Here is a 27,646-nt window from a genome sequence, read left to right on the forward strand (position 1 = left end):
CTGCGTCTGTCGTGCACACTCACGCTGTGCTGCAGCGCTGCCACCTCAGAAACCCGACCGTGTCAGGTGCACACTTTGTTTGTTGCCAAAATCAGTTATTCTTCATCTTAAAAATGTGCATTATTAATTAAACTGAATCTTGTCCTACAGAATTTGTAAAGAATGTAAGAATGTCACGGTGTGTGTATCTCCTCTAGTCAGCGTTGGTTCAGTGTGGCGGTGGTGTGGTGTCCATGTGTTAAAGGTTTGGTCAGTGGTTCAAGCCCGCCATTCAGAGCTCTTCATGCTGCCGCCAACACTGTCCTCAAGGTCCGCAGATATTGTGATTACTTTTTTTTTTCACGCAATGGCCTATAGCGCCTGTAGGTAACTTGAAGAATATAGAAAGCGCCGTTCAGCTCCCGCCCATTAGTAGCGCTGGCAATTGTTAAGGGTCTTTTTTCACTGATGATACGGCAGTTTTTAAAGCATCATTAGAATCATGAACACTCGCTTGACACCCCCAGTCCAGTGACATCCACTCGAGCTGTTATAACGAGTCGAGAGAGGGCGCCGAAACCTTCGCGAATGCTGCCCCGGCTCCCCTGACTATCTCACCTCCTGACTCGATGACTCGATGAGCGGCTGGCCCCGGTGGCAGGCAGGCAGTGGTAGTCTGGCTTGCGGCGTGTGTTGATCTACTGGTTATTACTGAAGGAGGGACGGGCTGTGTCATTGACAACGTGATGGTCCTCTTGCACCTGGTGAGTGTGTGTGTGCAGGACTGTGGCAGGAGTGGTTTGTGTGCTTTGCGTTTTTAAGTACAGATTATTTTTTACTTACTTTTGTTTTTTCGGTTGAGGGTGGGAGTTGTGTGGATGTGTTAGTGTGGTGGTATGTTGTGTGAAGGAGCAATTGTTTGTGGGTTATATTATGTTGGTAACCGTGGGTGTGGGGGGGGGAGGGTGTCCATACTTATAATACTGGTAATTGCCTTTAATTGCACGATCAGCCAGTTTACAGTGTTGTCCAAAAGAAGTGTCATGTCTCAAGCCACTAATGATTTGGGTTTTTAATTAGTTAATCTTCCACTTGTTATCCACTCAGGTGGTTCTCCTCAGCGCGTGGTGGTGCCCTGCCGCCCCCGCCGCGCTGCCTGTTCGCTCCGCCAATGAGACGCCGCCCACCGCCAGTGCCTTCGTCAATGACTCGCTCGTGAGGCATGAACGCTCCAAACTGACCACTTACGGTGAGACGTGGTGGTGGTGGTGGTGTTGCGCCGAGTGTTGGAATTTGTGTGATTTCACTAAAAGGAGACAACACCTGTCTTGTTATGAGTTGTAAGTTTATTACACGTGAAGTTGTTTGGAAGTTAACTCCTTTATCTTGCTCCCCTCAGGTGGCAGCGTGGGCTTGTCACCTTATTACGCCGACCTGCAGAACCTTCCCTCGCCCACCCCGCCCATGCTCACCACCGAACTCACGCCGCCGCCTCCGAAGTGCATGTAAGTACACCACACTACACAAGTGTCTCCGACAGCGCGGCCCTCCACACCCCGCAGCCACCACGAGAGACACCCATGCAGTAACAGCTGTTGACAATAGTAACTGAATGACATGGCGCAGTCTGTGCACTCAAAAAAAGAAAAAAAAAAAGCCCATTCAAAAGGTTATCAATTTCTTTTAATCGCTGCAGACGGGAAAGTTTACACCGACGTACATTACATAACGATCTATTTGTTAGATTATAATTGGTGAGTCATTGGTGAGGGTGACGATAGCTTCCCCTTCACTCCACAGGGACAAGGAGACAACATGTGACCCGCAGGCCCGCTACCGCACCATCTCCGGCCGCTGCAACAACCTGCGCAACCCCAACGACGGCACGCCTGGCCAGGCCATGCACACCCTCCTCCCACAACGCTACGGTCAATAACGCTCTTACTCTTTCTTATTAAATCTTTTTGCTATTCATTTATTCAAAGTTTCTTTATAGATGTTCTCAACTTCTCAGCTTCCTTATAAATCATCACTTTCTTATCAGATCATCTTGCTTTTTTTTTTTTCAAATAAGCTCACTTGTTCACCTTTATAAATGTCCTTAACTTTTCAATTTTTCTTATAAATTCTTCTCCCCTTTTCTTTAACGAATTTTCTGACCTTTATTAAATAATTTCGCATTCCCAACAAAATTTACTTTTCTTAATCGTCTCGCTCTTTAAAAATGCTCTTAAATTCTCACTTTTCCTTACAAGTTCTCGCTATTTTTCCTTTCTTAAATTTACTGACCTATATTAAATAAATCCTCGCATTTCCTAATAAATCTCTTCATAATCTCGCGCTTTATGAATTTTCTGAACTTTTCATGTGGCCTTAATAAACTCGCTTAACTTGTCACTCTACCAATATGTTCTCACTATCTCGTCTAAAACCTTTATTAAGTCCTCTCCTAATAAAAATCACTTCTTGATCGTCTTGCCCTCAGACTCCCCCGCAGTGTTCCGGATGAGGGCAGTGGGCGGGGGTCTGCTGCCTAACCCCCGCCACGTCAGCCTGCTCATGAGTCTCGCCCCGGAAGGCTCCACAGTGCAGGCGAATTCCTTGTTTGTGCAAATGGGACAGTTTATTGATCATGACTTCTCGATCACCACCACCGTCAGGGAGAAGACGCCCGCTGGTGAGTGCTGGTGTACACTAATGCTGCCTCTTGCTATTGCTGCTATTCCAAACTATTTCCTGGAGCTATTTACTATTTCATTAACTATTTCCTTGTGCCATTGTTACCATTTCACTTCATCCTATCGACTATTTTTAATTATTTCCTGCTGCCATTGTTACTATTTGTTACCTATTCATAATTATTCACTAGCTATTTATAACGATCAATTACCGTTTCCAACCGCTGTCTATCCCACTGCCTATTTTGAGCCCTTGTTGGTTGTATCATCAACCATTTATAAATAACTATTTAAGTAAACTACTGCTACTGTCATTGCAACTGTTACTACTACTACTACTACTACTAACCAACTTCGCTTCCTTTCCACTATTACTTTTTTTTTTTTCCCATTCCATGTAAGCTTAACTTCCTATGTAAACTTCAGTTCATTCCTCCACCCCACACAATGAACTTTCTCCTCTTCACTCTCCCCCCTTTCCACCAACCCCCTCACCACCCCCACCTTACCAGGTAAAAGCGTGGAGGCGGACTGCAAGGCGTGCTCCTCATGGCACAAATCAGCCTGCGCCCCAATCCCTGTGCCGCTCAAGGACCCCCGCCAGCCCACTCACCTGCCAACGGGCGAGCGCAGGTGTCTCCCTTTGACCAGGTAACAGGACCGTGCTTTAATTGTATTTGTTGTTTCTCTAACGTATATAAATTCTCTAACGTATATAAATTCCCTAACGTATATAAATTCTCTAACGTATATAAATTCTCTAACGTATATAAATTCTCTAATGTATGTAAATTCTCTAATGTATGTAAATTCATAGCAAGACCACAGCATAAAAATAACTATTGTGTGTTTATTTTGCCGTACTGGAAATGACAAAGAATTACTGTAGTGAAACAAGTGAAGAAATTATTAAGGCTGATCTTTCTTTTTTTCCCACATATTTCCGGCCGTTGCAGGAGTGTTGGGTATCTCGTGAAGGACCACCAGGGGCGTCGCGTGCTCAGTCAACCTAATTTTAACACTGCCTTCCTCGACTTGTCCCCGGTAGGTCCTAGTGATATTTTTTTGTGGCCTATAGCGCCTGTAGGTATATTTGAAGAGTATGGGAAGTGTTGTTCAGCTTCCACCCATTAGTGGCGTGTCTGTGTGTATTTGTTCAAAGACTGATAGTGGTGGAAGTTTTTTTTTCCCCGCTCTGTCAGTCAATCTGTTAGTCAATCTATCGAGTCGATCATTCAGTCACTCGATCATTCCATCCCTCCGTCAGTGTCCTCTCCCCAGGTGTACGGCAATGACGAGTGCACGGCTGAGGACATGCGCCTGCACCGTGACGGATTACTGGACTTCGGAGAGAACCACATGCTGACAAGGCGCCCTGCTGAGGACTTCCCGCTGTGCATGACTGAGGCGAGGTACTGCCTCCACTCCGGCGACAAGAGGTGACTAACCTTGCCTGTGTCCGTGGTGCGTGTGACTAGCCTTGTCCGTGGTGCGTGTGACTAGCCTTGTCCGTGGTGCGTGTGACTAGCCTTGTCCGTGGTGCGTGTGACTAGCCTTGTCCGTGGTGCGTGTGACTAGCCTTGTCCGTGTGTCCGTGGTGCGTGTGACTAGCCTTGCCCGTGTGTCCGTGGTGCGTGTGACTAGCCTTGTCTATGTGTCCGTGGTGCGTGTGACTAGCCTTGTCTGTGTGTCCGTGGTGCGTGTGACTAGCCTTGTCCGTGTGTCCGTGGTGCGTGTGACTAGCCTTGTCCGTGTGTCCGTGGTGCGTGTGACTAGCCTTGTCTGTGTGTCCGTGGTGCGTGTGACTAGCCTTGTCCGTGGTGCGTGTGACTAGCCTTGCCTGTGTCCGTGGTGCGTGTGTGTCTGTTTGCAGTGCTTGTCTTGGTGTTTGAGCCAGTCTGTGGTGCTTGTCCCTGTTTGTGCTGCTTCGTAAAGTTGAGTGGCTAATGACTTAATGTTTCCCCTTTTTGACATTGCTTTGTCCTCGTGAGGCAGAGTGAACGAGAATGTGGGCTGACACTGGCCCACACACTGTTCCACCGCGCCCACAACCACCTGGCGGAGAGGCTGAAGGTGGTCAACCCGCACTGGGACGACGAGAGGCTTTATCAGGTACCAGTAGTGAACCTAATCTTTCTGACGACCTTGCCCATTAGTGTCCATTAGTTTTCTGTGCAATAATAAGTTTTTTGCCTACCATTAACCAAAACCGTGTCTACGTCAGGAGACACGCAGGATCAACATTGCGCAATACCAGAACCTCGTGTATGGGGAGTATTTGCCGCTGCTACTCGGCTACAACACCGCGGCCAAGATGCAGCTCATGCCCAACCACGGGGACTACTTTCTGGTGAGCTGGGGAGTGACGGAATAGCGTGGAGCAGAGATGAATGGCGGACATAGTGGTGGTGTTTTGGAAGAAATGGAGTGACGAAGTGGTGGTGTTGGGAGTGCGGTGTTGGTTGAGTGTTAGTGGAGATGGACGGAGTAGTGGTGTTAGAAGTGGGGGTGCATAGTTGAGATGGAGGGAGTGGTGGAGTTGGGGGAGAGAAGGAGTAGAGTCGGACGGAGTGGTGGTGTTGGAGAAGAGATGGAATTCCTGGGCTGGTGGAGTGTTGGAATGATGGAAGTGGCAACGTATAGGAGTGTGGTGGAGTGAATAAATTGTTAGTGAGTGAGATGGAGTGATAGATGCTTATATGTAGGATGGAGTTAGAAGTTTAGAGCGGTTAAGTGTTGAGAACATGAAATAACACTTTCCATCCTTCTTAATATTGTTCGTTGCTGTGTTTTTGCTTCAACCAACCACCAACCCGTCATCCATCATCTATTTTCCTGGTAAAGCGTTAGAAAGATTATGTTCTACTTCCTTTTCTTCCTAAGGTGGAGTAAAAATAATGCACTGTTCTATATTCTACACAAAAAAATTCTTGCACCTTGTCCCTCTCATCCCTCTGTATCCCGGAACAACCTTATGACCTAACACCATTGCCACGTTGTAAATCCGTGTCTCCCCGCGTCATCCTCGGCCAGGGTTACGACGCTTCCGTCAACCCAGGCGTGTACAACGAGTTCTCCACCGCCGCTTTCAGGATGGGCCACTCTCAAGTCCCCAAGCACATCACCTTCATGAACGAGAACTACGAGGTCACCTACCTCACTGCCCTCCACCACGCCTTCTTCAACTCTACCCTCCTCTCCTTGGTGAGTGTTGAGCTGGTCTGTTCATTAAAAGGCTGGTTTGTTTTGTTGTTCCAATGGAGGGTTTTTTTTCAATGTTATGGCCTATAGCGCCTGTAGGCATACTTGAAGAGTATATGTGGGAATCGCTGTTCAGCTTCTGCCCATTAGTGGTGCAGGCAATTTTATCTATAGCGGTACACATATTTACTCCCCATATCACCACCTAAGTGCATCTTTGGTGTAAACTCTTATGAGGTGGGATTCCAACTTAGGCGTGGACGTCTGCCCGATCCTACGCTCACCACCTTGTCCACTACGCCACCGCCTCCCTTTCATGAGAGGTAACCGGTCTTGTCACCTTACCAGACTCGGTGTTCTTTCTTAGCCTCTTTGTATCTCTTCCACCCAAGTTTCCCACTCTTTGAATATACTTCATCAGTCTAACCATTCCCCTCCTCCTTGTATTCTTAATTTTTCGTTTTTTTTAGACTTCGTGGTGAGTTCTTTTGTCCTGTTTACACATTTCATATTTTCCTACTATTGTTTGAATCATCAGCTTTCCTACTACTGTTTGCATCATTATTTTCTTACTATTGTTTGCATTATCAGTTTTCCTACTACTGTTTGCATCATCAGTTTTCCTAGTACGTATGTTTTCGTTGTCTTCCGGTTTCTATTCCCTTGTTCATCTCCCTCCGAGTGTCTTGTGTCTACTTCCTTGTCCACCTCCTGTCTCTGCCTCCCGGTTTTTGTTCCTTTGTCTGGGTCCCTCTGAATGTTTTGGAGTCTACACTATCCCTATCTCCCTACCTATCTCCGTTTCCTCTCCTCCCACAGCCTAACGTCTTTGACCCGCTGATGAGGGGGCTGATGGGAGTGGCGATGCGTCCAACTGACCTCAAGCTGGTCGATAGTCTCGGCAATAAACTCTTCATCGAGAAAAACGACCCACTCTCCGGCCACGACCTCTTCGTCCTCAATGTTGCCCGAGGTGAGAAGTGGTCACGGCGATGTGCGAGCTGTGTTTGGGTTTTGTTTGTGTGTGTGTGTGCGTGTGTATTGTTGGTTGTCTTGTGTTGCCATCCCTGGTGATTCGTAAAGTAAGGTGATCAGGGAAGGGTCCTTTCATTGCGTCACTGGCTTTGTGGATTAGTGATCGTTCTCTGCCAAAGGTTTAATCAACCGATGGTGCAAATCCTCTCGTCTCTTCGGCATTTTATTTTTAATGGAAGGAAGGTAGAACAAAATAGTGATTTCTTAAATACTAGTTACGATATTTTTGATGGATTCAGTTTTTAACAAATTTTGTTTGCGATACTTCAGTGGGAACTTAAGTGTTGCCCTTAGAAAGCAATTCCTAGTAGAGAAAAAAAATGTTAAGATTTGAAATACAAAAACTGACTCAGAATCAAAGTCCGCGCCACGTGACCTTGATGTTGCGACGCCAAACTTGACACCAAATCTTACGTGCATTCTATCCTCCTTGTGAAGGTCGGGACCACGGGCTGGCGCCCTACGTGGAGTACGTGAAGCTGTGCGGAGTGAAGGAGGGGGTGTCTTCCTTCGCTGACCTGGCTTCTCTCATGCGGCCCGAGAGTGTGGCGCTGCTGACCAAGGCCTACAAGGATGTGCGGGACGTAGACCTGTACTCCGGTGGCTTGGTGAGGCGGGCCGGGTCACGCTGTCTGTTGCCAGGTCCAGTGTGACGAACTTTGAGAGGGAGATTTCAAAACGCATAACCAATTCTTTTCTTGTCTTTATTTTGTTCCTCGATTTTGTTTTATACTGCTTAGGCTTTATCTTCCCTTTTTTTTTTTTTTTTTGGTTTTCATGATGTTTGTTCTCCATTACGTGTGCCCTTGCATGAAAAGTAACTCCCTGCTGCTGTTCACGTTTTTTCCAGCATGAAAAGTGACTCTCCCTGCTGCTGTTCACGTTTTTCCCTTTTTACATATCCTTGTCACGCATTTCTTCCTGCATCAACAATACAGGAAATGGTTTCGACAAGGAAGAAAAACTTGAAAGGATAGATTATAGCAATTACTAGCTGTGGTAATGGATGGAGCTGACTAGACCAAGGAAGAAACGTTGATAGTTTGATAATTTGGGAAAGCCTGTCAAATACTGGGAATAAAAAATAAATTAAAAGGATAGATGTAGCGATAGACGTAGCGATCAATGCAGCAATTGCTAGCTTGGAGATATATAGAGGAAGAAAAAATGTTCAAGTTTAGTAATCTAGGAAAGCTTGTTATGGTGTGAATGATTTCAAACCTAACTTAACTCAACTTAACCCCAATGCGTGATGTTGTGTTCTGAAGGCCGAGGTGCCGCTGCCCGGGTCACTGGTGGGGCCGACTTTCAGCTGCATCATCGCCAGGCAGTTCCTCATCCTCAAGATTGGCGACAGGTTCTGGTAAGCACTACAGAGACCAACGCGGCGAATAGGTGGCACTACAGAATGCACTACCTGATATTACACATTTTCTTACCTTCAATCACACTAAGTCAAGCATACACTACTTATGTTCTCGTACGTTATATTTTTTCTTACTTGCCTCTTCAATCTCGGTTATATAGAAAATGCACAACCTTATACTCTAGCACGTTCCATTTTTCATCCTCTGCTGTATGTCCTTAACTCTTTCAATACTGGGACACATTTTTGCCTTGATTTTGTGGGGAAGTGTTTGTTGAGGTCAAAAGTTTAGTGGCCACAGTCTTCACTATTTTAATCCCCAACAGAAGTTTTTGAAGCTGTATAAAATCAGCAAATAGTAAGCAGAATGAATATTGAAAGGCGTCATGGTATTCAAAGCGTTAACCATATTAAAGTCAAGAATATTTTTTTTCAAATATTCTAGCACATTACATTTTCCTTCTCTTTACTCCTTCAGTCTCACTAAAGTCAAGGATACACTACTTAATATTCTAACAAGTAAAATTTTCTTCTTTACCATTCCAACCACATTAAAGTTGAGAATACACTTGATATTCCAGTAAGTTACTTCTGACTTCCCTTCACCCTTTCAATCACATTAAAGTTGAGAATACATAGTTGCGAACAAACTACTTAATATTCTAGGAAGTTACATCTTTCTTCCTTCACCTTTTCAATCTAAAATACTTAATATTCTAGTAAGTTACATCTTTCTTCCCTTTATCTCTTCAATCCAACTTAAGTGGAGAATACACTACCTAACATTCTAACACGATACGTTTTCTTTCCCTTGTTACTTTCCTTCAACCTCACGTTTTCTTTCTCCTGCTTCCTTCCTAGCAAGAGCTTCCTGCCACACCCCTAGAGGTTCTTAAGGAAGGAAAACCATACCAATATTCATTCACGTTACGACTGTATTTTTCCTTCCAGATGGCCGCGTTTCAGAAGTTCAAACTAAGCAAGAAAACTGTACTTAACGTTCTTTCACATCACTCCTTTATTTTCATTTTATTTCATGCCTTCTATTTCTTTTTATCATTACTTCATGCCTACTATCTTTCTTTTATCTTGCCACTTTATTTATCTTTCTTAATCTCAAGCCTTCTATACCTTTCTTTAACTTCTCCCTTTTATTTTTTTTCCTTAACTCCTCCTCCCTTTGTTTTGACCTTAATCCACCTCCCTTTGTTTTGATCTCCCCTTATTTTGACCTTCTATTTTAACCTTCTCATCCCTTTATTTTGACCTTTACTACACAGGTCTTGTATCTTCCTTCACTCCATTATTGCCTTACCAAATGTCTTGTGCCACTATTCACAGGTTTGAGAGCCCCACAGCAGGCTTCACCCACGCCCAGCTGCAGTCCATCCGCCAAGTGAGGTTCGCCAGTGTGATCTGTGACGTGCTGGACCAACACAACCCACGCATACCCATACACGCCTTCCAAACGCCGCACCCCCAAAGGTGACACAATTCATGTATTAGTGTTTGTTTTCTTCATATTTTCTTCGTTGCTTTTTACTCTGTACTCGAATCCTTGTCTCTTATGCTCGTGTTATATTCTAGCTTTTTTTTTTCCCCTTTCTCTGTTATAATCCTCTTTGTAATTAGTTGATCCCGTTTTTATTAACTTTTGTATATTAACCCCTTCTGTAATCCCTTAACCCCTTCTGTAATTATTTAAATCCTTCGGTAATCCGTGTGTAATCCTTTAAATCACCTGTATTTCATCTTTTCTAATCCCTTGAACCCTCTCTAATCCCACTCACATCCTTAGTAATCCAGAACGAAGGTGCAATGAACTCCCGAAGGTGGACGTGGAGCTGTGGAGGGAGACGCCCCACAGCTCCCCTTCCCGGTGCATCTATCTGGGGCAGAGCTACCAGGTGGGCTCCTTGGTGCCGGTATCCCTGTGCCTGACGTGCGTGTGTCAGCCCGGCGGGCAGGTGAGGGTTGCGTGTTTGTGAGGGCTGGGGTGTTTGAATGCACGTGTTTGTTGTGGCAGTATTAAGGACAAGTATTCAGTTGCTTTGTTCACCTTTTCTATCTCAAAGCTCTGTTTTCAAAGATCGGAGATATAGTCAGTGTTTTGTCTTTTCACATAACATGATTGTAAAACTCGCTAGAATCGTGAAAGTACTCTTAAAACGACTACTACAATGATGAAGGTATTGGTACATCATGATAAAACTCGCTAGAGCATGAAAGTAATCTGAAAAAAAAACAAGCTTTCACTGGAACCCGTTGAAAATGTGGAGGCGTTGTTAAACTCATGATCAGAAAGGCACTCTTCAAATCTTCACCACAAGACCAAGTTGAAATCCCTAAAACGCTTCCAAATACTATAAAACATTTCCTAATACAAGATGTTGAAATCCTTAAGATGTTTCCCCTAATACGAACTTGACCAGGTTGGAATCCCTAAATCGTTTCTTAATACTCGTACTTGAAATACCTGGAACGTATCTTATCTTAATACTAGAGATCCTTAAAACGTTTCTTAATACTTGAAATCCCTTAAACGTTTCCTAATAGACCATCTTGAAATCCATAAAACGTTTCCGAATAAAGGACGTTGAAATCTTAAAAACGTTTCCTGATGACTTGATCATGTTGAAGTCCTGAAACGTTTCCAAATACTATAAAACGTTTCCTAATAATTAGACCATATTGAAGTCCCTAAAAAGTTTCCCAACAACTAATCAAGCACTCCTCCACTACAGCTGAGGTGCCAGTGTGACATGTCTGGGTGCACGCAGGAGGAGGCACCGGAGGACTGTCACTGCCGAAGGGTCTGTGGTAACTTCAAGCCGCCTCTCAGTTCGCTGTATCGCTAGTGACCACCCATCGTCCTCATTTAGTTTTTTTTTTTTCCCCCATTTCTTTTTTTCATTCAGCTATTTAGTAATGTTTTCGTTTTGTAAGTGACCACCATCTCGTCCTCATTCTTAGTTGTTGTTTTTTCATTTTTTTTTTTTTCATTCAGCTATTTAGTACTATCTTTTTCTTTGCTGATTCTTCTTATTTTCCTCTTTTTTGCTGTTTTGTTTTTTCGTTTGCTTGTCATTTTCTTTTTCCTGTTGATTCTCGTTAATTTCTTTTCTTGCATTTTTTTTTTTTATTTAATTTATCTTGTATATTCTCCATAATTTCCTCTTTTGCTGGTTTTTTTTTTGTTTGCTAGCTATTTTTTCCCTTTTCTTATTTTTCTCCTTTTCCTCGTTAAGTCTTATTGATGTCCTCTTTTTTACCGTTCTTTTTTTTTCCCTTTTGCCAACTTTTTTTTCCCTTTTGTCAACCACTTTTCTGTTAGCTATTTTCTTCCCTTTTCTTATTTTTCCCCTTTTCCTCGTTGAGTCTTATTGATGTCCTCTTTTTTACCTTTTTTTTCTTTTGCAAACCACTTTTCTTTCTCCTTTATTCTCCTTGATATGTCCTTGAATTTATTGTGTACTGGTGACTCTTCTATATTTTCTACATCTTCAGCGTCTCTTGTTTTGCATCATTCAGTAACTCGTGACTAGAGGAGACACTTCCAGACTTTACTTGTTGAAACTTGTGAACTTCGACTTGTTATAAAGATCCCTATGTTGTCTGTTAAGGAGGTCTGGCCTATGTAAAGCTATAACAATAAAGTAAAGGCAAAATAAAGACTCGTTTTGGTGTGTGTGAGTGCTGATCAAGAGCGCTGGCTAAGGGTGAGTGGTGGTGTGTGTGATGGGCGTGTGGGCAGTACAGAATGTGGGTACTACTAGAACACGAAACAAAATTATATGAACGCAAATAAAAAAAATGGTACAAGTAAAACGAAATAATTATGGTCGCGTTGTGTTGTAACGTATTAATCCACCTTGGTGTGGCACTCAAGATTCGCTGATGATTAGTTCAATTCTATACAAACTGGTAGGACAATATAAAAATAGTCGTGTAACCATCAGTGCAGAGATCGGATACAAGAACTGCAGGCTGAAGTAAAAGACTGAGCTAGTGAAGGAAATTAAGCAGAAAAAACGGTATCTTCCTCGCTTTTACAAAAACTAATTAGAGAAATATAAAGGATACGCATTTCTCTTGAGAACTTTAACTAACTTTGATTTAGGTAGTGTAGAAGGCAATTAAAAATCGACTTCAAATGTCGGATCCCTTCAGCGTTTGTGCACATAGTTGTACATGCCACTTGGAGCCGGGCAAACATTCCTCTACATCCCCGTGATGGTGAGGGAGGCAACTGCCCTCCAGCCCGGAGACCGAGTATGATGCATTTACTCTGGGCTGCAATCGAGTCGTCTCTGGCTAGCAATGTGCACTGGCTCATTCCTGGACCCCAAAATGAGCTTTTCGTACCTCAAAGTCGTCTATATGCCTTTCTTTTTTTTTTTTTTTTTCTCTCCTTTCGTTATCAACTTTCTTTTATGGAATGTGTTACTGTAAGATGAAACAAGCGGACAATGACAATCTGTGGCCTGGTTAAGACATTCGTGATCAAAATATCATATAGTTAATGCGCTCGTTCCCGAGTGAGGAACCAGCAGGATTCACATAAGTCCTTGTATCATTACTATTACTACAAATTTAAGTACAGGACAAGTTATACTACCAATCTATGTAACAGTATCAATATCACTCTGATAGCAATCTTTTTTTCAAATAAGAGGCTCGTTAATAAGGTAACTGTTGCTACGCTGCTCCTTGGCAACTGAGCCGCACTCTCCCGCAGTCCTGCCTCGGCCTCACCCTCAGACTTCAGTCCTTTTCAGTGTTTTGTGGCGGTAGAAGGTGCTCGGTTTGGCAGATATTTTACATTTAAATACCTCTGCTAGAATTGACATAGGATTTTAAGAGTGCTTCTAGGATTCTAGTGACATATCAACAACATTTGTACTCTCAAAAGGTTCTGGTTAAAGTGACACTACTGGATTTCACGAGTATTTTTAAAGTTCGTGACAATAAGACTGCGTTGGTGTTTCCACACGTCTGCAAGTCATCTTATTACTGGACTAAAGCTACATTACCCAACCACAGAGGCAAGACTACGTTATCGAAGTGAGTGACAGAGGCCTTACCTTGTCTCTTGGTCAGTGTTTATTTACGTGTATTAAGGAGAGTTACAGCCAAGGGACTACTCGGGAAAATTCATCAAATGTCTTCCGTACCATTTTTAAATGTTTGGGCCGAGGAAATTAAGTTTTATTATTCGTTGTTTGGGTATTTCTTATGCTATTTGTTATCATTGAGCTTTTTGTATTGATATTTGGCTAATTATTGATACAAAGCTACCGACTTATCCCTATTTATTGACATAACCTGTCTTATGTCTCACAATTATAGGCCTGTCTTGCCTCATCATGCAGCAGTGTCACTAAGTTTTCATAATACTGTTCAGATACAACCGCCATGGCCAGGTTAAACTTGGTGAGGATTCTTATGTGATGTAGAGGGGGAGTGTCCACCCACCAACTGACCCCACCGCCATCTTGAATCCCTTTCCAATCATATCTCTCACTAATATAGGTCTATCTTGCCACAACATGCAGCTGCGTTACTAAGCTTTCATATCAGCTGTTCAGATACATTTGCCATGGCCAGGTTTAAGTTTGGTGAAGATCTAAATAAGATACAAGAAGGGTCGATCCATCTCCATTGGCCTCGCCGCCATCTTGGATATACGTAGTGCCTACCCCAGCCCGCCCAGAATCCAAGACTATTTTCCTTAATTCCTGGACTGTTTATTTGGGCTCAATAGTAAGATCTGATGCTTTCTACAAGTATTTTGTTGTGTTTGAAGCGTTTTCCATGCGTGTGTGGGATGTTGCATGTTGTGTTTGGCGTTGCTTTTGTGTTAAATAAGAGTGTTTTTGCGCCAAATTTTCAGCAGCGATTAGGGAAATTTTTTGTTTGAGTCAGTATTAAGTTCTTATTGTTTTCAAAAAATATTTGATGCGTTTTAAAGTGTTTCGCTTTCCTGATCTATGAAATTAGTTGAGAGTAGAATTGTTTCCTTATGGTGTTAATGTTCCAACAATAGTTTTATTGTTCCCCTGTGAATTATTGATTTCTGGCTGTAACTCACTTTAAAGGATTGGAAAAGACTGTTCATACATTTTAAGTGTGTTTTGTTCCTTTGAAGTGAAAATGGACGGACATTTAATTTTTTTTAAGTAGGGGTCAAGGTTCCAACAATTTATTCATAGTTCTTTTGAAAAATCTTAAATACTACTGGGATTTGGAATCTCTTTATATTTTGGTTGTTAGTTAAAGTTTGTACCAAGTCCGAATATGTAAAGCATTTGGGTCTGGCGGCGTTTTTTTAAGGGGTCATTTTCAAAATTATTTACGTAAAGGAAGAAAAGCCCGCCAAGCCAGGCCAGGCCAAGGCCGTGACGTCATCAGTCCACCGGGCCAGGCCGTGACGTCACGATGGCGGGAGCCTCCCACCTGCCTTCCCTTCCTGGCTCTCTTCGTCCATATGTAGCTTCATTTACTGTGTTATATCGCATGTGAGTGTGTGTGTGTGTGTTATTCTATTTTTCGTTGTATACATTGTGATGCAATGTGTGTGTGTGTGTGTGTGTTTTGTTTTATTTTTCATTGTAGTCATGCTGATGCAATGTGTGTGTGTGTGTGTGTGTGTGTGTTTTTTGTCTTATTTTTCATTGTAGCCATGCTGATGCAGTGTGTGTGTGTGTGTGTGTGTGTGTGTGTGTTTTTGTCTTATTTTTCATTGTAGCCATGCTGATGCAGTGTGTGTGTTTTTGTTTTTTTTTGTCTTATTTTTCATAGTAGTCATGCTGATGCAGTGTGTGTGTGTGTGTGTGTGTTTTGTCTTATTTTTCATTGTAGTCATGCAGATGCAGTGTGTGTGTGTGTGTGTGTGTTTGTCCTGTTTTTCGTTGTATACATGCTTATGCAGTGTGTGTGTGTTTTGTGCTGATGGGGAGGACAAGAAAGGCACTGGCTCCACAACTCATGGCTTCAGTTTGCCCAGGCTTGCCACTACTCTGAAACACTTGTGCCGTGCTCCTCCACTACTTTAAAAAATCTCAGCATCAATATAGGTACACGAGCTCTCTCTCTCTCTCTCTCTCTCTCTCTCTCTCTCTCTCTCTCTCTCTCTCTCTCTCTCTCTGTGTGTGTGTGTGTGTGTGTGTGTGTGTGTGTGTCTGTCTGTCTGTCTGTGTGGTTTTTCACCACATACAATATTACACTAGCTTCTACTGTAGCTGCTGCTGATGATGATGATGCCACTGCTGTTACTGCCGCCGCCGCCGCTTCTGCTTTCTTTATGGTATGGGGCAATTTTTATTTTGTATTCAATCAGTGGGTATAAGTGAGAGGTGAGGCGGAGAGAGGGAGAGCGAGTGAAAGAAGAATGCCTGCAAAGAGGGAGACTTTTAGTGTGGTTTTATTTAGTTTGGTGTTGTGCTTTATTTATTGTTTTGTTCTTATTTTGCCGGTAGTTGGGAGTGAGAGATGAGGCTGGGAGAGGGAAGAGGATGCAGGGAGAGTCGGGGGGGTAAAAACTTCAGTTGGCCTTGAATTATTCAGCGTGGAAGGGAATAAAAAACGAATTTAGAATATAAAATCAATAGATTCGAAGCCTCGTGTCAAGTTTGGTGCTGGTTTGTTGGAGCAGTGTTCGCGTCAGTGTGGTGCGAGTGGTGATGGCAGGACGTGTGTCGGCGATGTGGGGCGCTGGGGTGTGCTTGTTTATGGTGGTGAGTGAGAGGAGAGGCAGTGGTGGCGTGTACAGGATAATCGGTGCGGATGGCAACAGTGACGTGTACTGAAGCATACGGAGAACTGAACTGATTAAAGTCTTTGGATGACTGATAGAATTATGCTTTACACGGGTATTAGGACACGTGCTTGTTAAATGAGAACATAAGAAGAATAAGGAAAGCTGCAAAAAGTCATTAGGACAACACTGCGGCCTCTGTATAAAAGATACTATTTCCATCAGACATTTCCATCGACTGTTCTTTGAGTTATTTCAGTTTTTTTTTTTTTACGTCTTCAATACCATGGCGCGTTTTCATATTCATTCTCTTAACTATTCGATGATTTTATACAACTTCAGGAACTCAAGTGAAGATTAGAATACTAAAGACTGTGACCATTAATCTTCTGACCTCCATAGACCCTTCCTAATGTCAATAAAATTATCTAATCGTACACAAATCTCAAGGTAAATGTGTGTCCTAGTATTGAAAGAATTAAATAGTGTTTATTGAGCAAATGGTTTCAAACCCTACCTCTCCCTTCCCGCACCCTCACTAGGGTATAAGGCAACCAGCAGTGTTCTAGAGTATGGGGTAACGGTGCGTTGTTCCCCGCCAGGCCACGTGGGGGCGCACGGCGGGGCAGCTGAGTCACTGTCCAAACGGCACTTCGGCCACTCCGCCAGGTATGGAACGACCTCAAGAATGTGTGTTTATTGCTTGTTTGTTTTAGCACCATCCATTCGTCTCGTTATATTCTAGATGCAATTGGAAGATTCTATATATTTTTTTTTCACTCAAAATGTCTCATCCGCTACAGTATAATATTAAATTCGTTGAGTATTTATAGATTACTTGTAGTGCTGAATGGTTTAGCCGAGACAATTATTTAATGACTAATTGTATTTTTGTTTGCTTTGTATCACTTGATCGTTCATCTTGCGTGGCCATATCAGATCTATTATAGTGATTTGGCCTCAATAAAAGAACTAAAGTGTGAATCAGTGGTTCAGTTTGGTTTTTCTAGAGAGTACCACGTCGCCTTACTGGGGTGACCCTGAGGGGCGGCGCCCTAATACCATCCCGAACATGACATCCACCAACCTGCACGCGCCGCCCCGGGAGTGCAGGTGAGCGAGTCTCGGCACCAAGGCCCTGTTGACTTGAGAGTGAAGCATTGTCCCGAAACAGTCCGCTTGTCTTCCCTCATCCACATCACATCCCGTAGTCAAGCATCCATTGTTGAAACAGACGATAACAAAACAAACCTCTACTCTCCATTTTTGACCCCAGCTGGCTTCCTTCAGTGCAAATTTATCTAAGTACCTTCTCCTCCTTAGTAGCTTCTCTTCCTCAGACTCCATATTACACTCCATCTTAATGCTTTCTCTTCTTCCCCTTAGTGCCTCAATGCCTCTTCCTCTTCCTTTTAGTGTCACAGTGCCTCTTCTTCTCACTCTTAGTGCCTTTTCTTCTCCCTTTTAGTGCCTCAGTGCCTCTTCCTCTCCCTCTTATTGTCACAGTGCCTCTTCCTCTCCCTTTGAGTGCCTTTTCTTTTCCATCTTAGTGCCTCTTCCTCTCCCTCGTAGTGCCTCAGTCCCTCTTCCTCTCCCTCGTAGTGCCTTCTCTTCTTCCTCTTGGTGCCATTTCCTCATAGTGCCTCATTGCCACTTCCTCCCCTTCTTACCTTTTCTCCCTGATCGATTTCCTTGCCTCTGTTCCCCACGTCAGCGCCTTCCTGCAGCCGTGTGACCCCAGTGACAGGTACCGCACCCTCACTGGACACTGTAACAACCTCCGCCACTACGTCCTGGGCGCCGCGGACACTCCTGTAGCCCGCTTGCTGCATCCTGTCTATGGTGGGTGTGGAGAGAGAGAGAGAGAGAGAGAGAGAGAGAGAGAGAGAGAGAGAGAGACCTTATTCTGTAACACTTGTCTCCACACCTCAGCTACTATCAGAAGGCTACTAATTGAAGTCACACAAGTATTCTTTTATTGACAGATTAATGATGTTTTTACGCTATTGATAGGATGAAGAGTCTGTTGAACCCGGCTGGTCATCTTTGCCGTCTTTGAAAATAGTCGTGGTGAGAAAGAGCACAGCGTTTCAGAATATGTTGAAAATGAGGTTAGGTTTCTCCATTTTCTTCCTTTTTTTTCCCCTTCATTTGTTGTTTTTCTCGTACTTTTTATTCTTTTTTTCCCTTTTCATTTTGTTTTCCTTGTACCTTTTCCCTTTTTTCCCTTTCATGTGTTTTTTTTTCTTGTACCTTTCTTTTCTTTCTATCCCTTCATGTGTTTTTCTTGTACTTTTTTTCCTATTTTCCCTTTCATTTTGTTTTCCTTGTATTTTTTTCCTATTTTCCCTTTCATTTTTTTTTTTGTACGTTTTTCTTTCTTTCCCTTCATGTTTTTTTTTTCCTTTCTTATCCCCTTCGTGTTGTGTTGTTTTCCTAGTACTTTTTTCCTTTCCCTTCATGTGCTGTTTTCCTAGTAACTTTTTCTTTTTCCCTTGATGTGTTTTCCTTGTACCTTTTTTCCTTTCTTTTCCTTATGTGTTTTCCTAGTACCTTTTTCTTTTTTCCCCTTCGTGTCCCATTTTCCTTGTACCTTTTTATTTTCCCCTTCGTGTGTTTTCCTTGTACCTTTTCCTTTTTCCTTTTTTTCATTCATAACTCCTTCCTCCGGGACAGACGAGGCGTTGATGAGGACCCGGGGCGTGGATGGGTGTCTGCTACCCAACCCTCGTAATGTCAGCCTGCACATCCGCCACGTGCCCGCCAAGTACCAGCGTCTCTTCTCCACTCTCTTCATGCAGATTGGACAGTTCATTGACCACGACATCATCCACACTATGACCGTGGAGTGTGAGGGGGCGTGGAGAACTGCTATTAACCCATTCAGTACCATGACACGTTTCCATATTAATTCTGCTTACTATTTGGTGATTTTTTACGGTTTCAGAAACTCATGTGAGGGATTAAAATAGTAAAGACTGTAGCCATTAATCTTCTGACCTCCATAGATCCTTCTTAATGTAAATAAAATGGTCTAATCACACCCAAAACTCAAGGTAAAAAATGCGTCCCAGTACTGAAGGGGTTAGCTTTCCATGAGGTGTTTGTACTGTTAGTCAGTGGACAGCGGTTTAACACTATTTGATTGTCTTTAGGATGTTGAATACGATTTAACACTTTATGTGAGTGGGTTTGTTTATATTGTAGCAGAAAGAAAACATTACTTCCTCCTTTTCCTTCTCTTCTTCCTCATCTTTCACTCTTTTCTCCTCTTACTTCTTACTTCACCCTTTCTTTCGTTCTCCATCTCTTCTGTTTATCTCTCTCGGTCCTTCCCTTCCAAACTTCATTCCTCCTCCTCCATCTCCTCCTCCTCTCTTTTCTCCTCTTACTCATCCTCTCTTCACCCTTTCTTCGTTCTTCATCCCTTCTTCTCTTCCAAATCTCACTCCTCCTCCTCCTCCTCCTCCTCCTTTCTTTTCTCATTCCTTACTTCATCCTTCCCTTCTTTCCCCATACTGTCCCTTCTCTTCCAATCTTCACTCCTCCTCCTCCTCTTCCTACTCCTCCTCATCTTCCTCATCCTTCCCTCTTTTTCATCCTTCTCCTCTTCCTCCTCCTCTCACAGCGGCAGTCAAATCCCGCGAGTGTGGTGACTGCGAGGCGTGGACAAACCCGATCTGCTTGCCAATACCCATCCCGCCAGACGACCCCTTCATCCCACCCACCTACGCAGAGACGGGCAAGCGCAGGTGTCTCCCGGTCGTCAGGTGAGGGACGGGCAGGTTAGAGAATTCAGGTGTGTGTGTGTGTGTGATTGTCACTTTTTTTTCATGTTGTAAGTTTGTTTTTCTTAAGATTTAGTTAAGATTAGCTTCTCCTACATCTTCTTCTTCTGCTTCTGCTTCTGCTGCTTCATCTACTTCTGCTTCTACATCTACTTCTACTTTTGCTTCTACTTCTACTGCTGCTTTTACTTCTTCTTCTTCTTCGTCTTCGTCTTCTTCTTCTTCTTCTTCTTCTTCTTCTTCTTCTTCTTCTTCACAGGTCGCTGGGCAGATGGCTACCGGACAGAAGGAACCACAACGCTTTCCGCCACATTAACCTGAACACCGCATTTCTCGACCTGTCCACCGTGAGTGATTATATCGATCCCTCTTTATTACGAACTTCCATCCCTTCATTCACCCTTCCTCTATTCTTACATTTGCTTATTTCCTCATTCTTCCTTCCTTAGTTCTTGCTGTCAGTATTTCTTGCACACTTTTATCCTTTCTCTTTTCCTATGCTTGTCTATTTCCTTCATTCTTCCTTCCTTTATCAACACTCTCCGTAATTCTTGCACATTTTCATCCTTCCTCCATTCCTCCATTCGTCTATTCCCTCATTCTTTCTTCCTTTTTCTATCTCCTCATTTTTCCTTCCTTTATTACCGCCGTCTGTGTTTTTTTTTTTTTTTTTTTTTGTATTTTTGACGGGTTGTTGTATTCCTCCTTTTTTCCTTCCTTTCTTCCTTTATTACCCCAGTCAGTATTCCTCCTTTGTCTAGTCTTCCTTTTTTCCTTCCTTTTTTTTATAGTAGTATTTTTTCCTTTTTGTCTAATTTGTTTTTATTTATTTTATTATTTTTTACTTTATTTTAGTTTGCTATATATTTTTTCATTTATTTATTTTTTTTTTTTATTTATTTTTTGACGCGCAGGTGTATGGAAGCGATCCGTGTAGGGAGAAGGAACTGAGGACAAGAACGGGCGGGCTGCTGCGGGAGTCTCACCACGCCCTGCCGCCCCTCGTGAACGCCAGTCGCTTCGTGGAGTGTCGCACTGAGATGGGGCAATGCTTCCTGACGGGGGATGACAGGTAGTAATAAGAGAGGCTAGGTGTGTGCGATCAGTGAGGTTAAGCGACGGTGGGGCTGGTTAGTGCTTGGATGGGTGACCGCCTAAAGTGTGTGTGTGTGTGTGTGTGTGTGTGTGTGTGTGTGTGTGTGTGTGTGTTTCAGTAGTTCATATCCTTAACTCCTTTCTTTCCCTTCCTCGTTCTTTCCTTCTCAATTCTGATCCTTCCCTTTTCAATCTTTAATTATCCTTTTATATTCATTCTCTTTCTTTCACCATTCCTCTCCTCCTCCTGCTTCTCTCCTCCCTTCACCGTTCCCTTTCCTCACTAATCCCTCCTGTCCTTCCTGATCTTTTCCCTTTCAATCTTTTCTTCTCTTTACTCTTTTTTGGTTTATTCCCTCCATCACCATTCCTACCTCTTCTTTTACCTCCTCCACCCTCCTACTCTCCTCCCGTCACCGTTCCCTCTTGTCTTTCTTTGATCCTTCCCCTTTCAATCTCTCCTTTCCTCCTTACTCTTTTTGGTGTATTCCCTCCATCACCATTCCGTTCCTCTCCTCTTGCCTCCACCCTCTTGCTTTCCTCCCTTCTACCCTCGTCTTGCTCGCTCATCCCTCGCCACGCCTGCAGAGCCAACGAGCACCTGGGCCTAGTGGTGCTTCATGTGGTATACTTCAGGGAACATAACCGTATTGCTCGATCCCTCGCCTCCATCAACCCTCACTGGAACGACGAGCGGATCTTTCAGGTAACGGCAGGCTCTTCTTATCACCTGCTGAGCTTCGTAAGGCTTCATAGATCATGCACTTAGACCTTCTTGTTATGCAGTCACCCTCAGATATTTTTTACTTGATTTAGATAACGAAATATGTTCCTTTTTATGCTTATTTTTTTCTTGTGGGTGCTCATAAAGATTCTGTACATTGCTTGCGGTGTTGTGAATGGCTGGGTCTCGCAGGTAAAGGATTAAATGTGATGAGAAGGTTATATGAGGGGGATTCAGTATTATTAGTGTACAGAGTGTGGTTCCTGTTATTTCCTAGTGAAGGGGAGTGACTAAAGGAAATGCTTTAGATGTTTCACTGGCTTATGTCCGTTTCTCTCTATCGCTTTCACTCCTCTCGTTCTCCCTCTCCTTCTCCCTTCCCCTCCCCTTCTCCCTTCCCCTCCGCTTCTCTCTCTCTCTCTCTCTCTCTCTCTCTCTCTCTCTCTCTCTCTCTCTCTCTCTCTCTCTCACACACACACACACACACACACACACACACACACACACACACACAGGAAGCGCGCAAGATCAACATAGCGCAGTATCAGAAGATGGTGTACCACGAGTTTCTGCCTCTTCTGCTGGGCCGCCAGAGGGCCAAACAGATGGGCTTCAACAATCAGACGGAAGGATATTATGAGGTACGGTCGCCGCCAAATGTCTGTTCACGTGCAGCTTTCCTTTTAATTAGTATGAGGCTGTTGTGAACGTGAGTCTTCTGTTGTGTTGGCTGGTTAGTTAGTTAGTTGTGGTTAGTGTTGTTTGGGTGTGTTGAACTGGGTCTCGAAAATATGAATGGATGGGAGAATGTTCGTTTGCCAGAATGTCAAGCAAATTTACTAAAGAAATATACAGAATAACTCGAAAAGAACAAAAAAAAAGTGAATGTAAGGGATAGAAATGAAAATGAATGTACTATCTATCCATATTACAGTTAGCAAGTTGGTAAAAGATTAATTGTAGTAGAATCCATTAATTTTCCCCAAACGTTCGGACAATTTCGAGGCGTCATCATATTGGCCAACGAAAACAGTTTGCCCAGACCCGGGATCGAACCGGGGACCTTTAGATCTTCAGTCTAACGCTCTCCCAACTGAGCTATCTAGGCGGTGACAACGAAGGAAAGTCAGTATTAATTAAACAAAATTTATAGTAATTTTTATGATATTGGTTATTAGTAAGCTAGGAGTTAGTAAATAGTTGGAAAATAGAAGTAATGATGATATGAAACTTATTTATGAATGTGGAAATCTTGCGTGACTCTCTCTCTCTCTCTCTCTCTCTCTCTCTCTCTCTCTCTCTCTCTCTCTCTCTCTCTCTCTCTCCAGGGGTACGACGCCAACACGGACCCGAGCCTGATGGAGGAGTTCACCAGCGCAGCCTTCAGGGTCGGGCATGCCATGATACCCAACCACTTACTGCTGGTGGGCAAGAACTACCGGCCCTTCACCGCCATGCCCCTCGTGCCCACCTTCCACAACCCGGGGGACATCATGCAGGTAATGCCCCCCTACTACTACTACTACTACTACTGCCACTACCACCACTACTACTACTACTCTACTACTACTACTACTACTACTGCTACTACCACCTACCACCACTACCACCACTGCTCACTGCTGCCACCACCACCACCACCACCACCACCACCACCACCACCACCACCACCACCACCACCACCACCACCACCACCACCACCACCACCACCACCACCACCACCACCACCACCACCACCACCACCACCACCACCACCACCACCACCACCACCACCACCACCACCACCACCACCACCACCACCACCACCACCACCACCACCACCACCACCACCACCACCACCACCACCACCACCACCACCACCACCACCACCACCACCACTCACACCACCACCACCACCACCACCACCACCACTACCACCACCACCACTACTACTACTGCCACCACCTGCCACTGCTACCACCACTGCTGCACCACTACTACCACTACTACCACTACTGCTACCACTACTACTACTACTACTACTACTACTACTACTACTACTACTACTACTACTACTACTACTACTACTACTACTGGTACTATTCTCTCACCTACACCTTCAGGACGGTATGTACGACCAGGTGCTGCGGGGCATGATCCGGGCACGACTCGAGGTGATAGACTTGAAGCTGACTGACGCCATTTTGAACCACCTCTTCCAGCTTCCTGACGACCCCTTCTCCGGCCAGGACCTCATGGCGCTCAACATAGCCAGGGGTCAGTCTCGGGGTTGGGTCAGATCGGGTTGGGTTGGGTTCGGTTCGGTTAGGTTAGGTTAAGTTAAGTTTAGTTGGGTTAGATTAGGTTTAGTTGGGTTGGATTATGTTAAGGTAGGTTAGGATAGGGTAGGGTAAGGTAGGTATAATGGGATTTAGAGCTTTGTGTAGTTTTTCTATTACATGATTTTGATTGATGTCCTAGTGTCCTTGTATTGTGTGTTTGTGGTCATAGTTTCAATGAGTGAGTGTTTGTTGTTGTGTCGAATCTTTGGGGTACTTAACAGGGATTTAACGACTGTGTTTGTGTGTGCGAACTAATGTACATGTTTGTTTAGGTTGGGTTGAGTTGAGCTGAGTTAGGTTAGGTTTGAGTTGGGTTGAATTAGGTTAAGTTAGGTTAGGTTAGGTTAGGTTAGGTTAAGGTGTTGTGTTGTAGTGGTGTTGGGAGAGTGGAAGGGAGGGTGTTGTATTAAAGTGGTGTTAGGAAGGATGTTGTATTATAGCGGTGTTAGGAAGGGTGTAGTACTGTAGGTTGTAGAAGGTGTATGGTATGGTGTAATATTGTAGTGGTGTTAGGGAGGGTGTTGAGTTGTAGTGGTGTTAGGAAGGGTGTTGTTAGTGATATTGTCCTTTTCTCGTTCTTTTTATTATTTCTTCTGTATTCTTTTGTTTTGCTTTTTTATTATCCCCTATTTTTTCTCGTTTCCTTCTCCTTGCTTCTGTTTTTCTACCATTTCTTTCGAATTCTACTTTTTCTATGGTCATCTCTCTCTCTTCTTTTCTATTTTTTCCCTTTTTATTCTCGTATGTTACTACTACTACTACTACTACTACCACCAGGCCGCGACCACGCCATAGCGCCTTACGTGGAGTATCTCAACATGTGCGAGGGTCTCAACGTCACCACCTTCGAAGAGCTGGAGGAACGCATGAAACCCGAGCCGCTACGGAACATCCGCGACGTGTACCGGGATGTGCGGGACGTGGACCTCATCGTGGGCTCGTTGGTGAGTGGATTAATCTTCTGGCTACTGTTTGGTACATTTTTTCCTTAATTGTTGATGTTATTAAGTGTTTTTAATCAGTTTTTTTTTTTTTGTGGGTTTCCTGGTGATTTTTGATACATCCTTTTCTTAATAACTGATGGTTAGTCTAGGTGTATTTAGTACCTCTTCTTAATTAGCTAACTACTCGTATTAGTCTCCTTACTTGTTTCCTCAGGCGGAGAGCACCAGTTCCAAGGTCAAGACCATGGTTGGCCCCACGATGCGCTGTATCATTGGCCTGCAGTTCCTCTACCTGAAGCGAGGCGACCGTTTCTGGTAAGCCTTAAAAAGAATTAAGGAGAAAAAAAGACAGAGGCCTTCCCACAGAAATTAATAGTGAAAAGTAGATGAAGTATTGGTGTTAATTATCATGTCCCCTTTTTCGCTTCCAGGTTTGAGAATCGCATTGCGGGGTTCACGCCGGAGCAGTTAACCTCGCTGCGACAGTCCTCCCTGAGCCGCGTGGTGTGCGACAGCTTGAACGGCACGGACGCCACGGCCCCGCGCAAGGCACTAAAGATGAGCAGCAGGACGTAAGAGAGAGAGAGAGGGGGGGGACGGACAGGTAGAAGCAGACACAAACAGATTCTCAGCACTATGCACCCTATCAACCCTTCAATACTGGGACACGTTTTTGCCTAGAGATTTGAGTACGATTAGACCATTTTATTGACATTAGGAAGGCTCTATGGGTGTCAGTAGATTAATGGCCACAGTCTTCACTATACTAATCCCCACATACGTTTCTGAGGCTGTATAGAATCACCAAATAGTAACTAGAATTAATATGGAAACGCGTCCTGGTACTGAAGGGGTTAATAACGTAGCAACTTTATAAATTTACCACTAGAACGATAAAAAAAAAACACACACACACCTTTGAAAACCCGAGGAACTTCAATAATAGCCTTTTGAAAGTAGTGCAGGTTCAGCGTAGGAGTTCAGAAACCTTCATAACTACGGGAGACAAACATTGCATCTTCAGTAACAGAGCCAGGAAGTGCAGCGATCTGACGGGCACGGACCTGGAGTTGTGGAGAGAGGAACCAGGGAGCCAACCGCACAACCCCTCGGCGTGCCAGAAGGACCTAGTGTTTAAGTGGCAGGAAGGCTGGGTGGAGGAGGGCTGTACCTGAAGGCGTGAGTAAAAGACACTGGGGTACTGAGATGGTGCAGGGGTGAGCGAGTGAATGAGTGAGCGAGTGAGTGAGTGGTTTATTGTTGGATACTGGATGTAAGTGTAGAGTGTGAGTGAGTGAGTGAGTGATTCGTTGATGAATACTGAAGATGATGTTAGTGTAGAGTGAGAGAGTGACAGCGAGTGAATGAGTGAGCGAGTGGTTCATTGATGGATACTGAAGATGATGTAATTGCAGAAAGTGTAGAGTGATAGCGAGTGAATGAGTGAGTAAGTGGTCCATTGTTAAATACTGGAGATGATGTAAGAATAGTGAGTGAGTGAGTGAGTGCTGACGAGTGAATGAGTGAGTGACTAGTTCATTGGTAGCTATTGGAGATGATGTTACTATAGAGAGTGAGTGGGTGAGTAATAGCTGTTGTTGCTACGAAGATCTACATTCTTGTGAGCCCGTGGAAGTAGTAGCTAGTTGAAAAAAAATAAATCAGTTGAGTAATTGTGAGTAACTGATTTATTTACCTGATCAACTGAATTACCACTCTTAGAAAAGTTATGTATTATTATTTTTAACTAGAAATAAACACACTCGAGATTGGTTAGCAGAGATCACATCCATTAAACCCGCTTCCTATTTTTTCAGACTGTCACGCGACCAGTGGTTTCGGAGAATAAGCGACGCCCTGTTTGTGTGTGTTTTAATTTCAACTTTTCCAATGTTTCACTATTACAAAACAAAACCGGTTCGAGCATGTGAGTCTTCGTTTTAGTTGAGTTTGTTGTCAGTTGTTGCTTTTATAATAATGATGATAATTGTTTAACGAGTGGTTTGCTTTATTCATCCTTAAGGTTCGGTATTTAGTCTTAATTCTAGCCACCTTCGTCTTGGGAAAAATCATACTAACATTTCACACGTCCAGAGAGAGAGAGAACAATTTAGCTTCCCTCTCCATTTAATTCTTTTTATATTTTCTTTTCTTTTCTCAACATTCTTTTCCTATATTTTCTTTCTCCGTGATATATTTCTTTGTATCAACTTTTCCTTTCTTTCCTCTCCTTTTCTCCCTTTCTTCCTTCTTCTCCTCCTATCCAGTTCACCGCTATTCTTTAGTATCTTTACACGTTGTTACAATGAATAAACTAATATTTCTTCTCTTTCTCTTCCTTTTATATATATATATATATATATATATATATATATATATATATATATATATATATATATATATATATATATATATATATATATATATATATATATATATATATATATATATATCTTTCTTTTCTTTCCCCTTCCCTGTTTCTTGTATTTCTTTACTCTTATCCAATTCACCGTCATGCTTTACACATTAAGCTACAATGAATAACTTAACATTTCTTCTGTCTTTTTCTTCTTTTCTTCATATACTTTTTCTTTCCTTTCCTTTTTTCCGTTTCCTGCATTTCTTCTACTGTTATCCAATTCGCCACCATTCTCTACACGTTTAGCTATACAATGAAGAGATTGATATTTCTTCTATCCTTTTCTTGCCCTTTTCTTTATATATTCTTTCTCAGTTCTTCTCAGTTCTTTTTTCCATCG

At 43.3% G+C, this 27,646-nt stretch overlaps 2 protein-coding genes and 1 non-coding gene across 5 annotated transcripts; 2 read left to right on the top strand and 1 right to left on the bottom strand.

The window, feature by feature from the left end:
- Positions 1-725: 725 nt before the first annotated feature.
- Positions 726-11,117, top strand: LOC123513466 (heme peroxidase 2-like). Its single transcript, XM_045270629.1, has 19 exons — positions 726-743; positions 1,087-1,228; positions 1,379-1,484; positions 1,520-1,564; positions 1,780-1,907; positions 2,465-2,656; positions 3,170-3,308; positions 3,614-3,701; positions 3,939-4,096; positions 4,236-4,419; positions 4,653-4,769; positions 4,882-5,007; positions 5,691-5,861; positions 6,678-6,831; positions 7,332-7,501; positions 8,162-8,256; positions 9,601-9,744; positions 10,058-10,226; positions 11,004-11,117. Exons 1-19 carry the CDS (start codon positions 726-728, stop codon positions 11,115-11,117), a joined length of 2,460 nt encoding a protein of 819 aa, XP_045126564.1.
- A 1,933-nt stretch (positions 11,118-13,050) lies between these two features.
- Positions 13,051-26,882, top strand: LOC123513677 (chorion peroxidase-like). 3 transcript variants are annotated; one of them, XM_045271016.1, is made up of 17 exons: positions 13,051-13,323; positions 16,618-16,684; positions 17,026-17,128; positions 17,730-17,857; positions 18,692-18,865; positions 19,644-19,785; positions 20,063-20,150; positions 20,718-20,875; positions 21,487-21,604; positions 22,138-22,263; positions 22,951-23,121; positions 23,725-23,878; positions 24,721-24,887; positions 25,102-25,202; positions 25,319-25,459; positions 25,912-26,066; positions 26,705-26,882. In XM_045271016.1, the coding sequence occupies exons 3-16, from the start codon at positions 17,088-17,090 to the stop codon at positions 26,060-26,062; spliced, it is 1,860 nt and encodes a 619-aa protein (XP_045126951.1). In that variant the 5' UTR covers positions 13,051-13,323; positions 16,618-16,684; positions 17,026-17,087; the 3' UTR covers positions 26,063-26,066; positions 26,705-26,882. The 3 variants fall into 3 exon arrangements, with proteins under 3 accessions (XP_045126951.1, XP_045126950.1, XP_045126952.1); XM_045271015.1 differs by lacking the exon at positions 13,051-13,323 and adding an exon at positions 15,930-15,995; XM_045271017.1 differs by lacking the exon at positions 13,051-13,323 and adding an exon at positions 15,954-15,995 and having other exon boundaries at positions 16,558-16,684.
- On the bottom strand, positions 22,658-22,730 carry Trnaf-gaa. The gene has a single exon. It is a non-coding gene; the product is annotated as a tRNA-Phe (tRNA).
- Positions 26,883-27,646: the final 764 nt, after the last annotated feature.

This window comes from Portunus trituberculatus, chromosome 36, assembly GCF_017591435.1.
Source record: "Portunus trituberculatus isolate SZX2019 chromosome 36, ASM1759143v1, whole genome shotgun sequence".
NCBI lineage: Eukaryota > Metazoa > Arthropoda > Malacostraca > Decapoda > Portunidae > Portunus > Portunus trituberculatus.

What these genes read in the sequence shown, in the direction of transcription:
- LOC123513466 (XM_045270629.1), top strand. An exon ending in ACCTGTACTCCGGTGGCTTG is followed by an intron (nt 7,502 to 8,161) that starts GTGAGGCGGGCC and finishes TGTGTTCTGAAG; the next exon opens with GCCGAGGTGCCGCTGCCCGG. An exon ending in TGTGTCAGCCCGGCGGGCAG is followed by an intron (nt 10,227 to 11,003) that starts GTGAGGGTTGCG and finishes CCTCCACTACAG; the next exon opens with CTGAGGTGCCAGTGTGACAT.
- LOC123513677 (XM_045271015.1), top strand. Translation starts at nt 15,942, where the DNA reads ATGGCAGGACGTGTGTCGGCGATGTGGGGCGCTGGGGTGTGCTTGTTT. An exon ending in GGGTGTGCTTGTTTATGGTG is followed by an intron (nt 15,996 to 16,617) that starts GTGAGTGAGAGG and finishes GTTCCCCGCCAG; the next exon opens with GCCACGTGGGGGCGCACGGC. An exon ending in AGACGGAAGGATATTATGAG is followed by an intron (nt 22,264 to 22,950) that starts GTACGGTCGCCG and finishes CTCTCTCTCCAG; the next exon opens with GGGTACGACGCCAACACGGA.